Source organism: Arachis stenosperma, chromosome 6 (assembly GCF_014773155.1).
Source record: "Arachis stenosperma cultivar V10309 chromosome 6, arast.V10309.gnm1.PFL2, whole genome shotgun sequence".
Lineage (NCBI taxonomy): Eukaryota > Viridiplantae > Streptophyta > Magnoliopsida > Fabales > Fabaceae > Arachis > Arachis stenosperma.
In genome coordinates, this window is record NC_080382.1 from 137204883 (window position 1) to 137222777 (window position 17895).

At 32.3% G+C, this 17895-nt stretch overlaps 2 protein-coding genes across 3 annotated transcripts; both read right to left on the bottom strand.

Moving 5' to 3' along the window:
- Nucleotides 1-3615: 3615 nt before the first annotated feature.
- Nucleotides 3616-6803, bottom strand: LOC130936605 (D-amino-acid transaminase, chloroplastic). 2 transcript variants are annotated; one of them, XM_057866697.1, is made up of 5 exons: nt 6505-6803; nt 6329-6375; nt 5805-5983; nt 4764-5443; nt 3616-3921 (listed from the first exon to the last, which is right to left on the bottom strand). In XM_057866697.1, exons 1-5 carry the CDS (start codon nt 6701-6703, stop codon nt 3827-3829), a joined length of 1200 nt encoding a protein of 399 aa, XP_057722680.1. In that variant the 5' UTR covers nt 6704-6803; the 3' UTR covers nt 3616-3826. The 2 variants fall into 2 exon arrangements, with proteins under 2 accessions (XP_057722680.1, XP_057722681.1); XM_057866698.1 differs by lacking the exon at nt 6329-6375 and having other exon boundaries at nt 6505-6734.
- A 4631-nt stretch (nt 6804-11434) lies between these two features.
- On the bottom strand, nt 11435-17017 carry LOC130932932 (transcription factor MYB3R-1-like). Its single transcript, XM_057862398.1, has 13 exons — nt 16844-17017; nt 16672-16761; nt 16369-16534; nt 16214-16268; nt 15752-15809; nt 15554-15648; nt 15359-15462; nt 15082-15210; nt 13046-14819; nt 12665-12939; nt 12263-12380; nt 11948-12163; nt 11435-11705 (listed from the first exon to the last, which is right to left on the bottom strand). Exons 3-13 carry the CDS (start codon nt 16446-16448, stop codon nt 11583-11585), a joined length of 3027 nt encoding a protein of 1008 aa, XP_057718381.1. The 5' UTR covers nt 16449-16534; nt 16672-16761; nt 16844-17017; the 3' UTR covers nt 11435-11582.
- Between the last annotated feature and the right edge of the window lie 878 nt (nt 17018-17895).

Here is a 17895-nt window from a genome sequence, read left to right on the forward strand (position 1 = left end):
CAAGAAGCCTTCCCTTCACATCAATCATGTGGGCATCAACTATGTTATCAGCAGCAAGGCCATCAAGAATCCATAGCCACCGCTACTGAAGTGTCCACCAACTCCTACAGAGGGGCATACAATATACCGAGTCCAAACCAGATAAAAACCGGGCCTTTAAAACTTTAGAATAATTTTATAAGAAAATTTATTTATAAAAATACTTATTTATAAAGAAGAAAATTGTTATCGAGAAGTTGATATTCCGATAAATCATTTGATGAATGTGCTAAGGGAGTGCTGAATGTGCTATCTTCCGCAGTCCAGTGATAGTTAGCGTTGCTAAATCGTTTGATGCTCCGATAAAAGTTAAAGTCTTATATAAGTGAATTGGGTTTATTTTCTCCTCCTTTATATGAAGTTAAATAATATATCTTATACAATATCTTCCTAATATTGATCATTCCAATTATTTTTCAGCTTTTGTTCCCCACAGCAGATTCTGCCCGGCCATTTTCAATGCTTGGCCTTGGTGACATTATCATCCCTGATAGGCTGACTTGTTTATTGATGTATTTTCTTGCAAATGTATCCGGCTTTTTGTAGCACTAAGATTAGTGTGTAGAACTTCTTAATTTATATCTGGTATTGGATTCTGATATGTTATAGAAAAAGAGTTGTTCATTAATGAGTGAGTAGGGAGATTGAAATTTTTAAGTGGCTCAACTTGAGGAATGTTAAAATGCAAGTTTTTGAAACAAAGGTAATGCATTTCACCACATTATCTGTCAATTTATAGGGACGCAAAAGTGAGTTTCATGTGGAATCAGGAGGAATGGTTCATGAATCCTCAAAAGCCATTGGTAGAGCAACAAACAGCAACAAAATAAAATACTAAATGTTCTCTCCCTAATTACACCTGATATAACAAAAAAGTTAAATGTAAATTTTTGTGGTAGTGTCATCCTCTACTAACCAGAACTTCTAAGATCTTCACCTAATTTAAGTCTGTAAAATTTTTCTTTGAGATTATTCTGATCTTCAATTTTGTTTCATCTATGGTTAACCACATATTTAGTCAATGACTATTTTATAGAGGCTGTACGGTTGTTTTAATCATTGTTCTCTATGTGACCATTTGAATAGGAACTTTTTCTATCTCATTTCTGTTATGAAACATGTTTCATATTTTCTTATATGCTTCACATTGTGGAATTAGTCATGAAAAGATTATATACTTTTTTTTCTATTGTATTTCCTGTACTGCAGAATTTTATGCAATTTTCATCTTTCATATTTTCATACTTATGTGCATTTTGGGGTAAAGAGTCAGTGACTTCTATGTCATAATTTTGTTATTTCGTTTTTTTGATAAAATACCCTCAGGTATCTTCATAGCATTGGCTTTGCGGTTTGATGTGTCTAGAGAAAAACAGGCTCAATATTTCAAAAGCTCATTTTTAGGATATACTATTGGCTTGGCGCTTTCAATTTTTGTGATGAATTGGTTTCAAGCTGCTCAGGTGACTGGATCTGAGTACTTATTTCTTCTTTTACTTCCCCCTTCTGTTCTTGGCTTTTGCTCATAATGTCATGGTAGTTTAAGATGGAAAGTATTTGAAGATCATATTGACTCATATGGCTGATCAAGCATTTGAAAATATCATGTTTCTTTGACAATTTTGTGAATAATCTGATGAAGTGTGTATCTGGCTGACAAAATTAAGGCCATGTAGTGTGCTGGGCCAGCCTGCAGTTTGAAAACAGCTACAAAATTAAGTACTAAAGTTGCAAAGTTCCTCCCTTTTTTATGTTTACTCAAATATCATTAAAATATTTATCTATTATAAATGAACTTTGAAGTCTTAGTACATTTTAGGAAATGCATTCTCTTTCAACATGGATTGATTGGATTCTCCCTTCACCCCTCTCCTTCTTTCTTTTTATCTTTGTTTCAGCCTGCTCTTTTATACATTGTACCTGTTGTGATTGGATCTTTGGCAACCATGATGACACTAGAAACACTTTCCAAAAACAGGTTAGACTTTTTTTCACAAGAATGTGAGACTCATGAATCAGAATTTATAGGATGTGCTTTATTTAGAGTTTTAAGTTATGGTAGAATTAAATACTTTCTGTTTTTAAAAATCAATTACGGAAGATTTTGATTCATTTTAATTTGTGTAAGTTTAATTTAAGATATGATATGATAAGATACTGTTTCAAAATAATTATCTAATATGATCTTAGTCTTTAATATCTCAATTGACAGGTTTAACTGGACACCGTACAAGTTTTCACTCGACTTCGTTTATGTTGTTTCCAAATTCGTTTTCGTTCAAGTTTAACTGGATAATGGATACACATAGTTTTAATTGAATGTTAGATATGATTTCAATTTTGATTTAAAACTAACTTTCTTCGGATTTTATTTTCTTTTTCTTTTTTTTCCTCTCTTGTCTTTTTGTTGTTTTCAAGTTCGTTTTCACTCATGTTTAACTGGATATTCGTAGTTTTGACTTTGACTTTTGACACGTTTACAAGACCAAGAGAATGCCTTGTCTGTTTTAATGGTTATTTTAGTAGTTTGAACTAAATCTTAAAATTTGAATTTATATTTTATATTTTATTTAAATTTAAATAAAGATAATTATGTATTTATATTTATGCTTTAAAATTAATAAATGATAAAATAAATAAAAATAGCAACTTAAAATTGAAAAGCAAAATGTAAATAAAATGTTAAATTACTCTAAAACTTTTGAGTTGATGAAAGGTAGATGCTAGGAGAACGAGATTAGCGTTTTTAACGGAAAAAATGAAAATTTGAGTAATGTAAACCAAATACAAGACAAAAAAAAATGATTATGTGACATTTAATTTTATAAAAAATTCAATGTTTATTGTATATGGTTGAAAGTTCTTAAAAAGAGGATTTGTGTACAATGTTTTTGAAACCTAAATTTGGACTGGCCTCTAGGTATTGCCATCAAGATTCTAAAATCAATGAAATAACCTAACAATATCTAAGGCGGTATATTTTTGCACAAAAAACGTAAATAATAGATCTTTTAATTTTTTTTAATAATATTACTCTAGTTAAATTTTTTTTAATATTTGTAATAGTTGCTGGTTGGATTTTGAAAGCAAAAAAGAGGGAGAGCGCTCTTTTCGCCATTTAGCCACCTTCACCACTCTAGTTAGCTTCATCCTTTCACCACCAAAGAAAGAAAGAAAGAAAATATGTAATTTTGGAGAACATTTTTCATAATAATAATAATAACAATAATAATAATAATAATAATAATAATAATAATAATAATGTTATACTTTTCATCGGTTTTCATGTTAGTTCGGGAGAGAGAATTTTCATGAAGCTGGAAGGGTCAAGATTCAATGATACGAGGGTTATGCTTATGACCAGAATTTTGTTACCAATAATTGTAGTTATATCATTTACGAATAACATTTTTTATACATTTTAAATATAATAGATTATCTTAAACCTATTTTGCAACTAAAATATCCAAATATAAATTAATTGTCATATAATTAATTATTTTAAGAATGCAATTATAGAAATAAGACCCCTAAATTTAAATAAGTCAAAGTATTCCCTTTAGATAACAAATGTCATAAGTCAAATTAGTTTTTTGAAATTCTTAGAGACTAACTTGACTCGTGCACATATACAGCAGATTCTTTTACAACAATACAACCTTTACAAAGCAATGAGAAATTAAGATACAAAGGTGAATAGGGGTTTCAAGATCTCCATTATTTGTCACATTCTGTTTCATGAAGCTGCACATAAGGAAAAAAAAAATGTACACAAGAAATACAATTATTAATATGCTACAGGTATACGAACTGGAGGGGGTGCTGACTCCATGTCTTCAACAATAAGATTGAAGAGAGCCTTCGTTATACGGCCTTCTTTCCCTGCAAGGAATACATAAACAAATTTTGGTTCAACAGGATTAGGGGAGAGTCCAGAAACCGATCGATTGGGGCGGAGATTCAAGTTAACAGATTAATGTGATAAGTGATAACAAAAAGGACTTAGATACTTCATCTTAATCTGAAACTTTAAAGAAGTGAGTTTATGGGTGTTTCCATGTGATCACAACTCACTTGAAATTCCAACAAATAAATAAATATATAGATCATTTCATGAAGATGAAAGTATGACATTCAATCTGCTAATTATTACAAGAAATGCACAATGGGAACTATCAATATATAAAGTGTAATTAAGCTACATCAAATCTGTTAAATTATTATTAGGATATGGCATTTTAAAAACTAACCAAACAATAAACCAAAATTGTCCTGCATAAAATGTTTAAGCTCCATATAACTGAGAATATACACTTCTTGCAGTTAGTTACAATGTACAGGAAAAAAATTATAAGAATGAGAAAAGAAAAAGGATTCTTTGGCATGATCAAGCTATTTACACCACCGAATATGAGGGCAAGAAAATTTGAGTTCTTTCTTTATCCTAGCAAGGAAGGAGCCCACATTTTCCTGAAACTATATCCTATACTTATTGTTTACATCAGTAGTTGTAGTTTCAACAAACCAGTAGTAACAAGAACAAGATACTACCATAGAAAGAATAGATGGCAATTTTCAAAGAAACACAATAACAAGCCATTGAAGGAACTCCCGCATAATCCACCTAAATTCTTATAACAAATTGTCTCTGTTAATATATATATATATATAGTGATTCACAAGAAATTCATATCATTTTTGGAGGAAGTAATGAAAGAACTCACCATCTCCAATAACTTGCTCGTCCCACTGCACTACAGGGCAAACAAGAACGCCACTGCCAATAAGCATCATTTCAGCGGCACTCTTTCCTTCCTCAACAGTCACATGTTTCATCCTTATCCCACGAAGCTTACCCTTGCTCAACAACTTCTCAGCAAGCGTCAAAACCCTCTTAGCTGTGCAGCCACTAAGAATTTTATCGAAGTGGGGCATTATAAGCTCCTTCTCTTTAGTCACAAAAGCCACATTCATATTAGGCCCTTCAGCAACAAATCCCTCGTGATCAAGCCAAATGCCGGCAAGGGCTCCAGCTTCTTCGGCTTCCATCTTCGACAGCACATTTGGGAGGTAATTTACGCTCTTAGTTGTTGCAAACTGTGGCGGTTTAATGGGTATTGATGAAGTAACAACTTTAACTCCCCTGGAACTAGTTGATGCCAATGACAGATCCTGTATTACAATTGCGTATAGAGAAGATTGGTGGCACCCTGCAGGGGATAGCTGAAAATCACCGGGTCCTGATGAGAGCCAGTATCTTAGTGATCCTTTTCGACATTTGGAAGCACTCACAGTTTGTATGAGGATTCTTCTTATGCTTTCGCGATCGAATGGAGGATCTATCTTAGACATGGATGCTGACCTCAAAAAGCGATCAAGGTGTTGATCTAGCTCATATAGGTACCTGTCATGCACAAAATACATCACTTGGAAAGTGGAAACATCTTTTTGTAACTATTAGATCCTTTTTTAGTTGATGGAGACATGCAAAAGCGAGGAAGTGAATATCTTTCATTAGCCAAGAATTGTACTCTGCTTGTCAACATACCACCCGGTAGCAATGTGACTCACAACCCATCCAATGGTGGTTAGGTAGTATGTCGGCTTGGAATACAATGAAAGCTACATTCAAGGAAGAGTATCTGAAGAGATTCATCATATAACATCCACATGTAAAATTGGAGAAACCCAGCCTCTATCCTCAAATTGTACAAATGCAAACTCCAAAATTAAAGAGCGGCATTCATGGGTTGGAAATTACTGACCCGTCCATTATTGCCGCAGTATCGAAGACACCATGGCCCCTGTGTACCATGTGGTCGTCCATAGGAATAACCATAACAGCAGGGTCTGTGGTTACCCCACCAAAAATGCTTGAATACATGGCAAGGTATTGTTGCTTGCCTTTTATTGTTTCTCTGAATGTTTTCAACCTTTCAATAGCCTTATACATGAAATAAATAAATAAATATTTTCAGTTAGTTTTTATCAGTAATAGGAAAACTGAATATATCGTTCAAAAGAGAGGACCATCTTTGTATGTGTTTTTCTTCTAATCTAATGTGTCCATCAAACATTGATGAATAATTAGAATCAGGTCACAATAAGAAACTTCCAACACCTCTTCTTCCAGTTCCCAAATCTATTGTTAAAGAGTTACAACAAATTTGCACTTGTTTCTTTTCCTTTAGGTGTTTTGATTTAAACTATTGCTAAAGTGAATAATCCAATAATTCACAAAGAAATGATTACAGGGAAAGAGTTGAAGTCAAAAGAAAAAATGTTAGACCTCATTGCAAGATAAAAGTGGAACATCAAATACTTGAGAAGTAGCACCTGCAAAGTCAAGGCACTCACTCCTTTAATCAAATCATCAATAACCATTAACCGTATATTTTCTTATTTGCAGAATCCAGAAGGCATCTGCAATTTAAACGAACAAATTGTGAGTAGTTAGTGACATACCAAACAAGCCTCCACCTCCGCCTCCGACTCCGACTCCGGAGTAGTTAGAATCCGTCAGAGAAGTTGTTATTGGGAAGAAACGGCGTTGGCGGTGTTCCACTTTCGAAAACGAGAGAGTTCGCGGAGCGTAATGAAGAGTGGAATTGGAGAATAACGGAACGGGATTTTCTGGAAGGAATTGGAGCCGGAGAGAAGTCATGGCTCAGCGGTTTTCGTTTCGCTTTTCTGCTTTGAACGTAACAAGCTGACTATGTCTCTGTATGATAGGTGTAGAGAATATAAATAATTTGTGAGTTCCATTAGAAAAAAGAAAAAGTATAATTATATGTTTGATTAGAGTGTGGATAATATAAGAAAGGTCAATGATGTCAAAAGGGCTCTTCCATTGGATGAATCCACGTAATGAAGTTTTTTATTTTTTTTGGTCTGAGCCAAAGGCCTTTAGAAAAAACGGTTTAGAGAGATCCGTCCCGGTTCCACAACAAAAGCTGAAGCCGTGCTCTAATTGAAGAGAGGAAACTGCTGAATTTTCAATGTGTCTCCATTGCATAGTATATGACGCCATTTTCATGCCCTGTGGGAGCTTTGGAATTTCAATTGCGATCGAGTACGCGCCGTGTAGCATCGCCTGTGTTTTTCCTTCGTCTTAGTTCGAAGTGGTTCTCTTGGGCTTCGTCACCTTGTATTGTGGAATTGCCTCTTAAATCCAAGATAAAGAGAGCAATCTCGAGAATAGACATATCTACTGCTCCAAATTCAAGAGCGAGCTGACCTGCACTTTGTCTCTGATTCCCTGCATTGCTCTACTGATCTTCTCTTGGAAGTTGAGTAATAAATTTGGACAATAAATAAAGAAAGATGACAAAATTTGAGTCCACATCGCACCCTCAATTCAGGTCGCCGCATGCCCTATGCCTCAAGTTTTAACTACTTCAACTCACATCAAAATGTCCACCATTATTATTACTATTTAGTTTTAAATTTTACTGTATATAATTACGATTCTTGTCAGATACACACTTATTTATATTTGTAGATTTAATAAGTTAATTTTAAAATAAATAATAATAAAAATTTTATGATAAAAAAATAAAATTCATCTTTATTATTTTTATTTTTCTAAAATAAAAAAGTTAAATACAAAACATAAAAAATGCATAATTTACATAGTAAAATATTAATAATATTTTTTAGGAATAATTTCTAATTATATTATCTTTGCTATTTTTGAGATCAAAGATACGAGTTTACAGAATGAAAGAATTATAATTGTATATTCAGAATGAGTAAGTGATATACTGAGATGTACACACACATATTTTATATATATATATATATATATATATTAAAAAGATCAAGAAGAGGTGATTAACAACCACAACTAACTCACACTAACAACTACTACATAACTAATTTTACTAAGTTAATTAACTCCCTAATACTTCCTCAGACTTGGATGAGTGATTACATATCTTAAGTTTGTGCCTAGACCTATCAAAGAGTCTATTAGATAATAGTTTTATATCTGTTATCTGATCTTATATAAGTATATGAGTAACATACAGATTTTTTTGATTCACTAATTCTCTTATAAAATGTAAGCCTAGTTCCATATATTTGCACCTACTATGAAAGACTGAGTTGACTTGGAGGCACTGTTGCCGTCGGAAATCAAAATCAAAGAGAGAGAGTTTATAAGGGAGAGAGGAGACATGAACCTTGTCGCCGTCGACGAGCTCGTGAAGAGAGAGAGAAAACGCACGGCCAGGGAGAGGAAGATAGGTGTCTCGTCGCTGTCGTGCTCCACTACTGCCGCCATTGCCACCACTGCAAACCAGTGCTACTGACCTCGCCGCCGCTTCGCGTCGTCGCTGCTACTTCTCGCTGCTAGTCCTCCTTAGGGTTTTGTTTCTGATTTGTTCTGCTTCTACTTCTGATTTTGATTCTGATTTTATTGTTCTTGTACCCTTGATTCTGATTTCATTATTCTTTTGCTTTTGATTCTGATTCTTTGATTTCATTGTTGTTGCGCTTCTGATTTTATTGTTTTTCTGATTTTTAGTGTTTTGATTCTTTGATATTTGAAATATAGATTTATTTTTTAGTTCTGTTTATATTTCTATTTTTTATTCTATTTTTTATGTATTACATTAATTTTGTTTTTGATTTTATTGTTGTTGTTGCTGGTGCTGTAATGAAAAAGAAAAAGAAAAAAAGAAAAAAAAAAGATGTTGCTATTATGAAAAAAAGAATAAAAGAATAAAAATTAGGTATTTTGATCTATATCTTAAAGACCAAAATCATATTTCATCTTAGTCTTGAGCAACACTTTTCCACTCAATACTGAAACTCTCCTCCAACTGGGATAGAATTTTTGTTATTTAATGATGTTTCTAGGATGGTTCATCCTCCTAATGTAGTTTATGTATAGATTAGACCTTTGACTCTTTGTTCACAAAAAAAAAAAAAAATCGTACTTAATATGAATATTCATTATATGAACATTCATTAGTTTATATGAACATTCATTATATTTTTATAATTTAATTAAGAATATAAAATCTATTTTATTTACTTAGATTATATCGAAAGATTACATGATGTGATAAAATTGAATTTAAATTTTTTAAATTTTAAATTTTTATTTTAAAAGATAAAGTGTGATTTCTAATTCTTAAATATTTTTTTATATTTTTCTTAATCCCACCTATAAAATAAATGATAAAAAATTACATTTTATTCTTTAAAATAAAATTCAAAATTTAGAAGATTCAAATCCGGTAAAATTATAAAAGAAGGTATGCGGCCGTTTGGTTAGGTTTTGTTTAGGGGTATTTGTGCTTTTGATTTTGTAGTTGATAATAACAAAAAAAAAAACTGAAAAAAGATGTATCATGTATGTTTTAATTTTTATTTTTATAAATTGTATATGAAAAGAGAGAATATATGCCGCCATTCTATAAATCGTTATTAACGATCTGTGCCATGTTTTTTGCTACTATTGATCTATAATGTATGGATATTGATATAGATATAGGACACGATACGATACGAGACACATATATATACGAATTTTAAAATTTTATAAGATATGGAAACACAATATATATAGAATATAAAGTCTTTTTTAGATTAATTACAATGAAATTTTTATATTTTATTGGTATTAAAATATAAAATAATTTTTTAACTGTTTTTAATGTCTTCTTTTAATTATATAAAAGTATCTAAAATATTTTTTGTTTTAATAAATAATAATATATATAATTTTTAAACTCATTTTAAGAATATATGTTAAAAATTAGGTTGAACATGTTGACATGTGGTGGTATTTAAGTGTGTCTGGAGAAATTTTTTTTATTTTTTATTAAAATACGGTTGGACACGCGTGTCGGACGAGTGTCGATGAATATTATGTCTAAAATATATCCGACACGCGGACATAACAACTCAACCAAGTATCCGTGCTTCATAAATCTTAAATCTAACGATGTTAGGATAATTTTTGTAACAATGAAATTGTTAATAATGATTTAATTTAAAGGGTTACTTACGATTTTATTAAATTCAAAATAACATCTTATAATTTGATATTATACACCAAATCATAATTTATCAATATTACACTACTTTTTTTTTAATATTAAAAAAAATTAATTGGTTCACATCACATTTTTTGGTATGTTAATTATTTGGTCAATATAAATATTAAACTATTTTTAATAAATAAAATTTATTAATTCATAGGTATAAATTTTAAAAAATATAAATATAAATTATATTAATTCATATGAATAAATTCTTAATAAATATAAATATAAGTGTAAATTATTATTGACCCAAAATAATAATATTTGTCTTTTCCTAGACATTCCTCATTCACTAAAGAATAGTAACCGGCTCATTGGCCATTGTCACAAAAAACAACTAATTAAGTGGCATACTTGTCAATTTGTGAAATCATCAACAAATGGCAACTACTTAAATGAAAATGATAAAAATATCTTCTCATGAAAATGCTTTATTTAAAAATGTGATTTATTTATTTAACCACATTTTAAACAAGACAATACTTATGTATACATCTAAACCTGAGTTACTTATTCAAAACAATATTCTCCAAAAGTCAAATACTCAGTGTTGATGAATCTCAAATCCCCCTCTTACTACATTACATAAACATTTCAGAATTCTATAGAGAATACTATTCAAAATCAAAAAGAAATGCATCTTTTATCCAAATTTTAGGTAAGGATAATTTTGATTTATCAATTTATATTGATTGGATCGTTACATCATATTAAAATCTAACTATACAATCATTATCCAAGGATAAAAAAAAAAAGATTTCACATGAAGATAATTATAAAGTCTTCATTGTAGTATCCACCTCAATAAATACCTGACAAGAATTTTTAGCTGCATTATCTAAGTTTTCCTTTATAAGGGAGAACAGAAACTCAGCCCAGGAGTGTTAAATAGAATCAACAGTTTAATTTATTTTAAATAAAATCAATACTTTAATTTATTTTAAATAGAAAACTGATTAAAATCCCATTAATTTGGATTTAATTGAATTTCATTTTAATAAATTACATGAATTAAATGGAGTTTTAAATCTACTTCTCAAAATATCAAAAAAATCTTCATTCTCTTCAGTCTTCACTGATTTGCTTCAACACCGTATGATGTATGTACGATGTATGTACCGATTTCATTTTTTCAAACGAAGGACAAAGGAGTGGTACATGCATTTCTAGAGCTGCTACATTCAAACTCTGCACCAGAGTTTTCAATGTAACTGCTACACACATTTCCTCTGCTTTAGAGGAGAGTGGAAATTCAATTCAATGCATAAATCTTTCTGTCATTTTAGCTTGTTTGCCGCATTGGTGAACTAAAAAGAATCACAGGCAAAAAATGGCAACAGTTTTATTTCAATTACTAATGAAGTCTTATCAATGTATAAACGCCAATGCCAAAAAATACAAATATTATATATAGAGATATGTATATGTATTTTTATAAATATTCAGAGCATTTGCAACCGGTGACCTTTAAGCCATTGGCGATGAATCTTATCTACAACCCTTCAACAAATATGAAGAAGGGCTTGAGAAGTTCACAGGTGAGGATTTGCTGTTATCACCTTTGCTTGGTGTTGTTTCACATTCACTAAAGTCAAGTATGCGTCGTTCCATCTGAAGAACCAACAAAATTCAATTCGGCCATCATAAGCTAAAGGTAAATCAAGAAAATGCAAGAATTGGCCAAGTTAAGAAAAAGAATTTGGCTTAAGAGACACACAAGCATATCTAAATTTGATTTGAACCACACATCTTCATTGCAATTCAGGGCAATGTGTAGTTGTGTACCATAAAATGTGGATTGCAATGAGAAGTGGGGAAGGAAAAAACAGTTTTGCCAATGCATTTGAAGCTACCTGAGAATGCTTAGCAGGCTGCTTCTGCAGATCATTATCTTCCTGACCACCTTCTTTGTCATTTAAAGATGCATTTTTAGGCAAAGCTTTAGGAGTTTTATTTTCCAAAACTTCTTGAGCATTAGCATATGTAGCAGCAGTTTTTTCACTGATCTGTTTCATCAAACCGATGGCGTCATAGCTTCTATTGCCTGAGCTCATTAAGTACCCATAATCCTGTAGATGTTTTTCAATTGTTTTTCGCAAGGCACAAGGTTTCAGTAGTTAATCTAGTTCAAGATCACAGAGCAGTTAATCGAACATATCCTACATTACCTCAATTGCAATTTCAGTAGCAATCCTGGGGCTGCACAGAAATGTTGCGTTGATGAACCATGGAGATTTCCATGCAGAAGGTGATTTAATGCTTTTCATAAAAGGAGTGTCACCAAATCTTGCATCAAAAAGCAGGCAATCAGAAAAGGGGACAAACTGAGAAATGAGAATCCAAGTGCAATATTTGTTCATTGTTAATATCATAATAACGGAGTTTTAGAAAGAAATTCAACAGAGAGAAGCATTCTCCAAGGACAAAGAATAAACCAATTAGCCGTTATTTACTGTCGTTGAAGGTTATCAAAATATAATTCAGCACTAACCATAAAATTGCTGAAAAACTAAAAGAAGTGAACATGTAAAAATAGCAAAAGACAAATTGACAAGTAATTTAAAGATTACATGCTACTTGTTTCAAAACCACCATCATTTTTGGCTTGTTTCCCTGAAGTCGCCCCTACACAAGTGACATCAACTGAAAGCTTTTCATGCTCCTTTGCCCGGACACACTTGACCCTTGAGCATGGACTGCGCTGATTCGGAACTGCTTCCAACCTCCTATTGCTCAAGTTCTTGGGAGTTCGAGCACTTGAACCTAGAACTGTGTCTAATCCAGGAGAATTTGGTGCTATGTCATTCATATTACGTTCAATCAAAATCCCAGAAGGCTGTTCAACCTAATAGGCAGAATAAAGGAGTAATTTATCAACTGAAAGAGAGAAGCACAGTTCAGATATAAACACATTTTGCTTTCAGGAATAGAACATACTACTTAGTACTTACATTATCATTATCGTTATCATCATCATTATCAGTGTCAATATCAATCTTCTTCATCTTTGAATCAACTTGATGCTTAAGGCTATCCTGAGAGCTATTTTTTACAGTCCCATTTTCTCTGTTATTTTCGTCCAAATTGGCAGAATTATTTTTCTCTTCTACTTGTTTATCTTTAACAGTTTGACCACAATTTTCTTTATCATCATCAACAGACACAGCAATGCTCCATTTTTGTAATGAAGTTGGAGAAATCATATCTGCCTCCCGATTCTCATTGTCATCAAACATAAAGTCCAAGCTGGAAAAGCTTTTTATCAAGCTGGATGGCATGTCTGTCACAAGTTTCTTGTCAGTTCTTTTATCTGAAAGTGGTGATAACAAATCTCGGTGTCGTTTACTTAATATGGATGGTGTACCAGTAAAAGTTTTGGCTGCACTTTTAAACAAGGCATCTAGATTATCACCACCAGAGGGTGAGTCCCACAACCTGAAAGGAGTTAGACAGCTCACAGGAGACATCAGAAGCTGGCGGATACCAAGGGGACTAAATTCTTGCTGCATATCAGGCTCAGATTGTGCAAGATCACAGCTTAGGAAAGGAATATCCAAGCTTGGAAAACAGGGCGGTTGGTAGCATAAAGTTCCTGTATCTTCCTTTTTTGAATGCTCATTCAACTTCTCATATTTTGCATAACAAGTTACCTTAGAGTTTGATCCATAACCAAAACTATTTACAGGGACCAATTTTGAAGAATCCTTTGGAGTTTCTGGTGGCTCTTGCTTTACTTCACTATCTATATTGTCAACACAAGGAGAACTGGATGTGCCATTAGAAGAAATGACATTATCAGGTCCACCAGAGACAATTTGATGATCCTCTTTCCCTAATAACTTGTTGTCTTCAGCAGCATAAACGAATCTAGAAACACTAGCAGAAAATACTGGTGGGAAAGATTGAGAAGATGAACTTCCTTTAAAGTTGTTAGAACACTTTGGACAAGTAAGCTGTGAAGTCGAAGATGATTCACGAGGAGAAGGTATCTGGATATGACATGATTGACATAAAAACATATTGCATCCAGAAAAATCAACCATGTCCACATCTTTAATATAAACTCTGGGAGAAAAGCATCCATCACTAACTGCCTCCGAAAATAGGAATCTGCAACATTCATCCTCAGATATTGACATGTTATTTGGCTTAGCAGGATCCATAGATGCAGGTCTCATCAAAGTTGAAATACCTAACCCCTCAGTCTGAAAGGGAACATTTACCATGTTACACATTTCACTATTATCCACACAATTAAACTGGTAATCCCCAGTTAGGGCATTTCCAGATTGGTGCGAGCATATCTGCTCAGCAAATTGAGAAGAGCAAGCATCTTGGCAAGCAACTTCTGGGATGCAGATATCCACATCATCAAGAGATATGTAGTAATGCTGTGGACAGGATGCTTGACTCAGATTATGATCCTTTCCTAGAATAGATTCTTCCTCTGGCTTATACACCTCTCGAGTTTGTAGATCAAGATTACTAGTCAATCCAGCAGAATCAGCTGATTCTTGGCTACACTCTGAAACATCCTTTCTATCAGTCCTCTTAGGACCATTACCATCTCCAACGGAGTGCATCTCTGAAGTTAAAACCATCTGTTGATCAGGATTTCCAGCAAGTGGTGCAGATTGAAACTGAGCAAGCAACCCTGATGCCAAGTAAGAATCCAATTTCTTTTTGACAGAACTGTGCCAATGGTTCTTAATAGAATTATCTGTCCTGTTTCCACAGAAGCAAAAGTATAACACAAAAATAAGAAGATTAAGAATCAACTAACTATTGCTCATTAAAAAACCATAATTTATTCCCTAATAATTGCTGCAGCGATCCTGTAAGAGAAAAAGTTTGACTTATTGTAAAGTTTACTTTATTTTTATGTCTCTTCCTCATACCAGAACCTACAAGTACTACTTTGGGTATCCAAATCCCTCACTCAGTTTCAACCTGCTTAATAACAATAGGGAGGAAAATAGATGTTTACCTCCCAGGCAAGAACTTCGTTAATTCAGCCCATTTGTTTCCATAAATTTGATGAGCACGGATTAAGGTCAACTCCTCTTCCTGTGTCCATGCTTCCTTGTTTATACCAGGATTAAGATGATTATGCCACCTAATAAATTTTTAGCGGTTCAATATAATCATACATGAGGCTATATCCACTAAATAATCTGAATAGAAAACTTACTTTTTTTTGCCCATGAACAGTAGAAAGATAGTATAATGATATTAGAAGAACAAGTAGATTCCAACAGCCATACCTTTCTCGACATTGCTTACCAATGCGTCCTGGTAAATGATGAGCAATAGTAGACCATTTTTTAGGTCCATATTTATTCACCAATTCAATAATTACTTCATCTTCCTGTTTGCATTTGAATTAATCAGGTATTTTCATATTTGAAATTAGTAAGAATTAAGACCAACACAAACAAGAAATTAGAACTCGAGATCACCTCCTTAGACCATGGGCCCTTGACAAGATCAGGATTTAAGACTTTCTGCCACCTATGTAGGCATTGTACATCAGTTCTATCCTTGAAACACTCCGCTAGAAACAGACATACATGGCAATTAGACAAGTGAGAGAACAATCTAAGAAGGTTATGAATAATTTCATAAAGTATAAGAACAAATTGACAACGTTACAATACCTATTTTTTTCCAATTCTTTCCTTTGAAATGCTGAACAGCCTTCCGCAAGATCTCATCCTGATGACGAGGGGAATAAATGTTAATAAACAAGACAGAACTTCATAACATGGAAGTTGTAACACTTTTTTACTCATAATTGCAACCAAACTTAAAGACTTTATAATCTATTCAAGTAAAATTTGTTAAATCCAAAATTCTGAAGCCTAAATATACTTCATGATACTAACATATCGGATGAAAATGGGTCACGGTAGAATATATTTTTTATGATAAAAACTCATAGAAGGGTAAAAAATAAAAAAGCAAATATAATGTGTTAAAGTTGCATGATTTAGAGTGCAAACATAACATTCCCAATCACTACATAGAAAAAAATAAGTCATACCATGCATTAGCACTGACAAAAACAAAGTTACCAAATTTAAGAAAGGGTAAACATGTTCAAGTATGCAAAGTTTCACCTGTTCAGGTGTCCAATTCCCTTTTGTAGAACGCCTTGTTGGACCAGTAGTCCTCCTGTAATTCGAATAAATGGTGGATAAGTTCCATATCCAGAGTGATGCTGAAGGCACAGTCAAATAAAAAAAAGGAAAAAGAATCAAAGTTTTTGAATTACCCATGCAATGCTCTATTCTTCTGAGCACCATCAATGTGTTCCTCCGATGGAGCAACAGGGATTTTCTCGTCACCATTCATTGTTTCATGGCACAAAGAATGCGGCGATTCCTGCTCGATCACAAATCATTCTACTCCCCCCTTAAAGGAGCAGCAGCACTCAACTCCTTTACAAACACAAACATAGAAACAGGTAGAAAACAAAAAATCAATGAAATCGTCATCGACAAACAATTCAACCAAAGAAAATGAATATGCGAATCCCCAATCATCCGAATCACAACACAAAAACTTCAACACTTACCTTCACAGTTCTTTCACTATTGATGTAAATCCAATTGCTCTAAAATTACGAATCCACAGTGCAACGGGTACTTCACTTTGATGATTTAATCTAAACATAAAGATATCAAATCAAAACCAAAAATATGAAAACAAAAAGAACACGAACGAAATCAAGTTCGAATTGAAGATACCAGAAGACAAAGGGATCCAATTGCAGAGCCAGATGAGAAACGCAGAAACGAGAAGTACGAAAATTGAAGTGAAAGTGCAAGGATCGCAACACGAAAGGAAACGGTTCAGATTAGAGAGAGAAAAATAGAACGTTGGAAAATGCTTTGTATTCAAACAAGGAAATCAAACTGAAGGGGCGGACTCGAGTGAATGAGTTTCGAACCGTATATGCGTTTTAAATCAGTAACGTGCTTGTGGCTTTGGACGGTCGTGATTTTGACACGTCGGAAAAATGTTATGCTTATGTGTGCTTTTTCAAATATTTAACGGCCAATTTTATTTCATATATTGACTATTGAGATGTCATTTTATAAATTAATTTTTTTATTTTTTTCATTCATTTAAACATTAAAAAATTTATTTTTTATTATATTTTTTTTGTAATACTCCTATTAAGTGTTCAAGGTTTTTTTAAATTAAAAAAGGAAGATTTTAATGTCTATACTAATATATAAAAGTTTCATACAACAATCCAATCACATATCAACATATAAACTAAACAATACTTTTCAGTCAATATTTGAAAAATTATATAGGTAACTGAATTTCGTTAGACAATAATATTAAAAAAATATATATATTATTGTTGTATTAAAATTAAACTCATTTACTTATATGTTACTATCATGGGATTTGACGTTGTTTTAAATGCAGGTAGAAGCACTTTAACATCATTTGAAATATTAGCCAGTTTGGTTTATATGCTTTTGGTTTCTATTTGTGAAAATAATAATTTTTTTTACAAAATTCTTAAAATAAAAATCTTAAAAATTATATAACCTAAAATTATTAACAAGAAAGTTAGATAGTTATTTTCAAACTAAGTTTAACATTTTTTAACAATATTATTGTCGTCTTTTTTTTTTCATCTTTAATATTATCGTTTTCTATCTCTTTGTTTAATTTATTTTTTTTATTATTTTTTATTATTATCATCGTTGTTATTATTGTCTTCTTCTTCTCTTATATATGTTAAGATCAGAGAACTATAACATAAAAAATTTGATTTAAA

Excerpts from the sequence above, each read along its gene's own strand:
- LOC130936605 (XM_057866697.1), bottom strand. The coding sequence starts at position 6,703 with ATGACTTCTCTCCGGCTCCAATTCCTTCCAGAAAATCCCGTTCCGTTA. Across the intron at positions 5,984-6,328 it reads CACTTTTATCTTGCAATGAG|GCTATTGAAAGGTTGAAAAC; the intron begins GTCTAACATTTT and ends TTCATGTATAAG. Across the intron at positions 3,922-4,763 it reads CGAGCAAGTTATTGGAGATG|GGAAAGAAGGCCGTATAACG; the intron begins GTGAGTTCTTTC and ends TATTCCTTGCAG.
- LOC130932932 (XM_057862398.1), bottom strand. The coding sequence starts at position 16,448 with ATGAATGGTGACGAGAAAATCCCTGTTGCTCCATCGGAGGAACACATT. Across the intron at positions 12,940-13,045 it reads ATGATAACGATAATGATAAT|GTTGAACAGCCTTCTGGGAT; the intron begins GTAAGTACTAAG and ends TCTGCCTATTAG. Across the intron at positions 12,381-12,664 it reads GGTTTTGAAACAAGTAGCAT|ATTTGGTGACACTCCTTTTA; the intron begins GTAATCTTTAAA and ends TTTTGATGCAAG.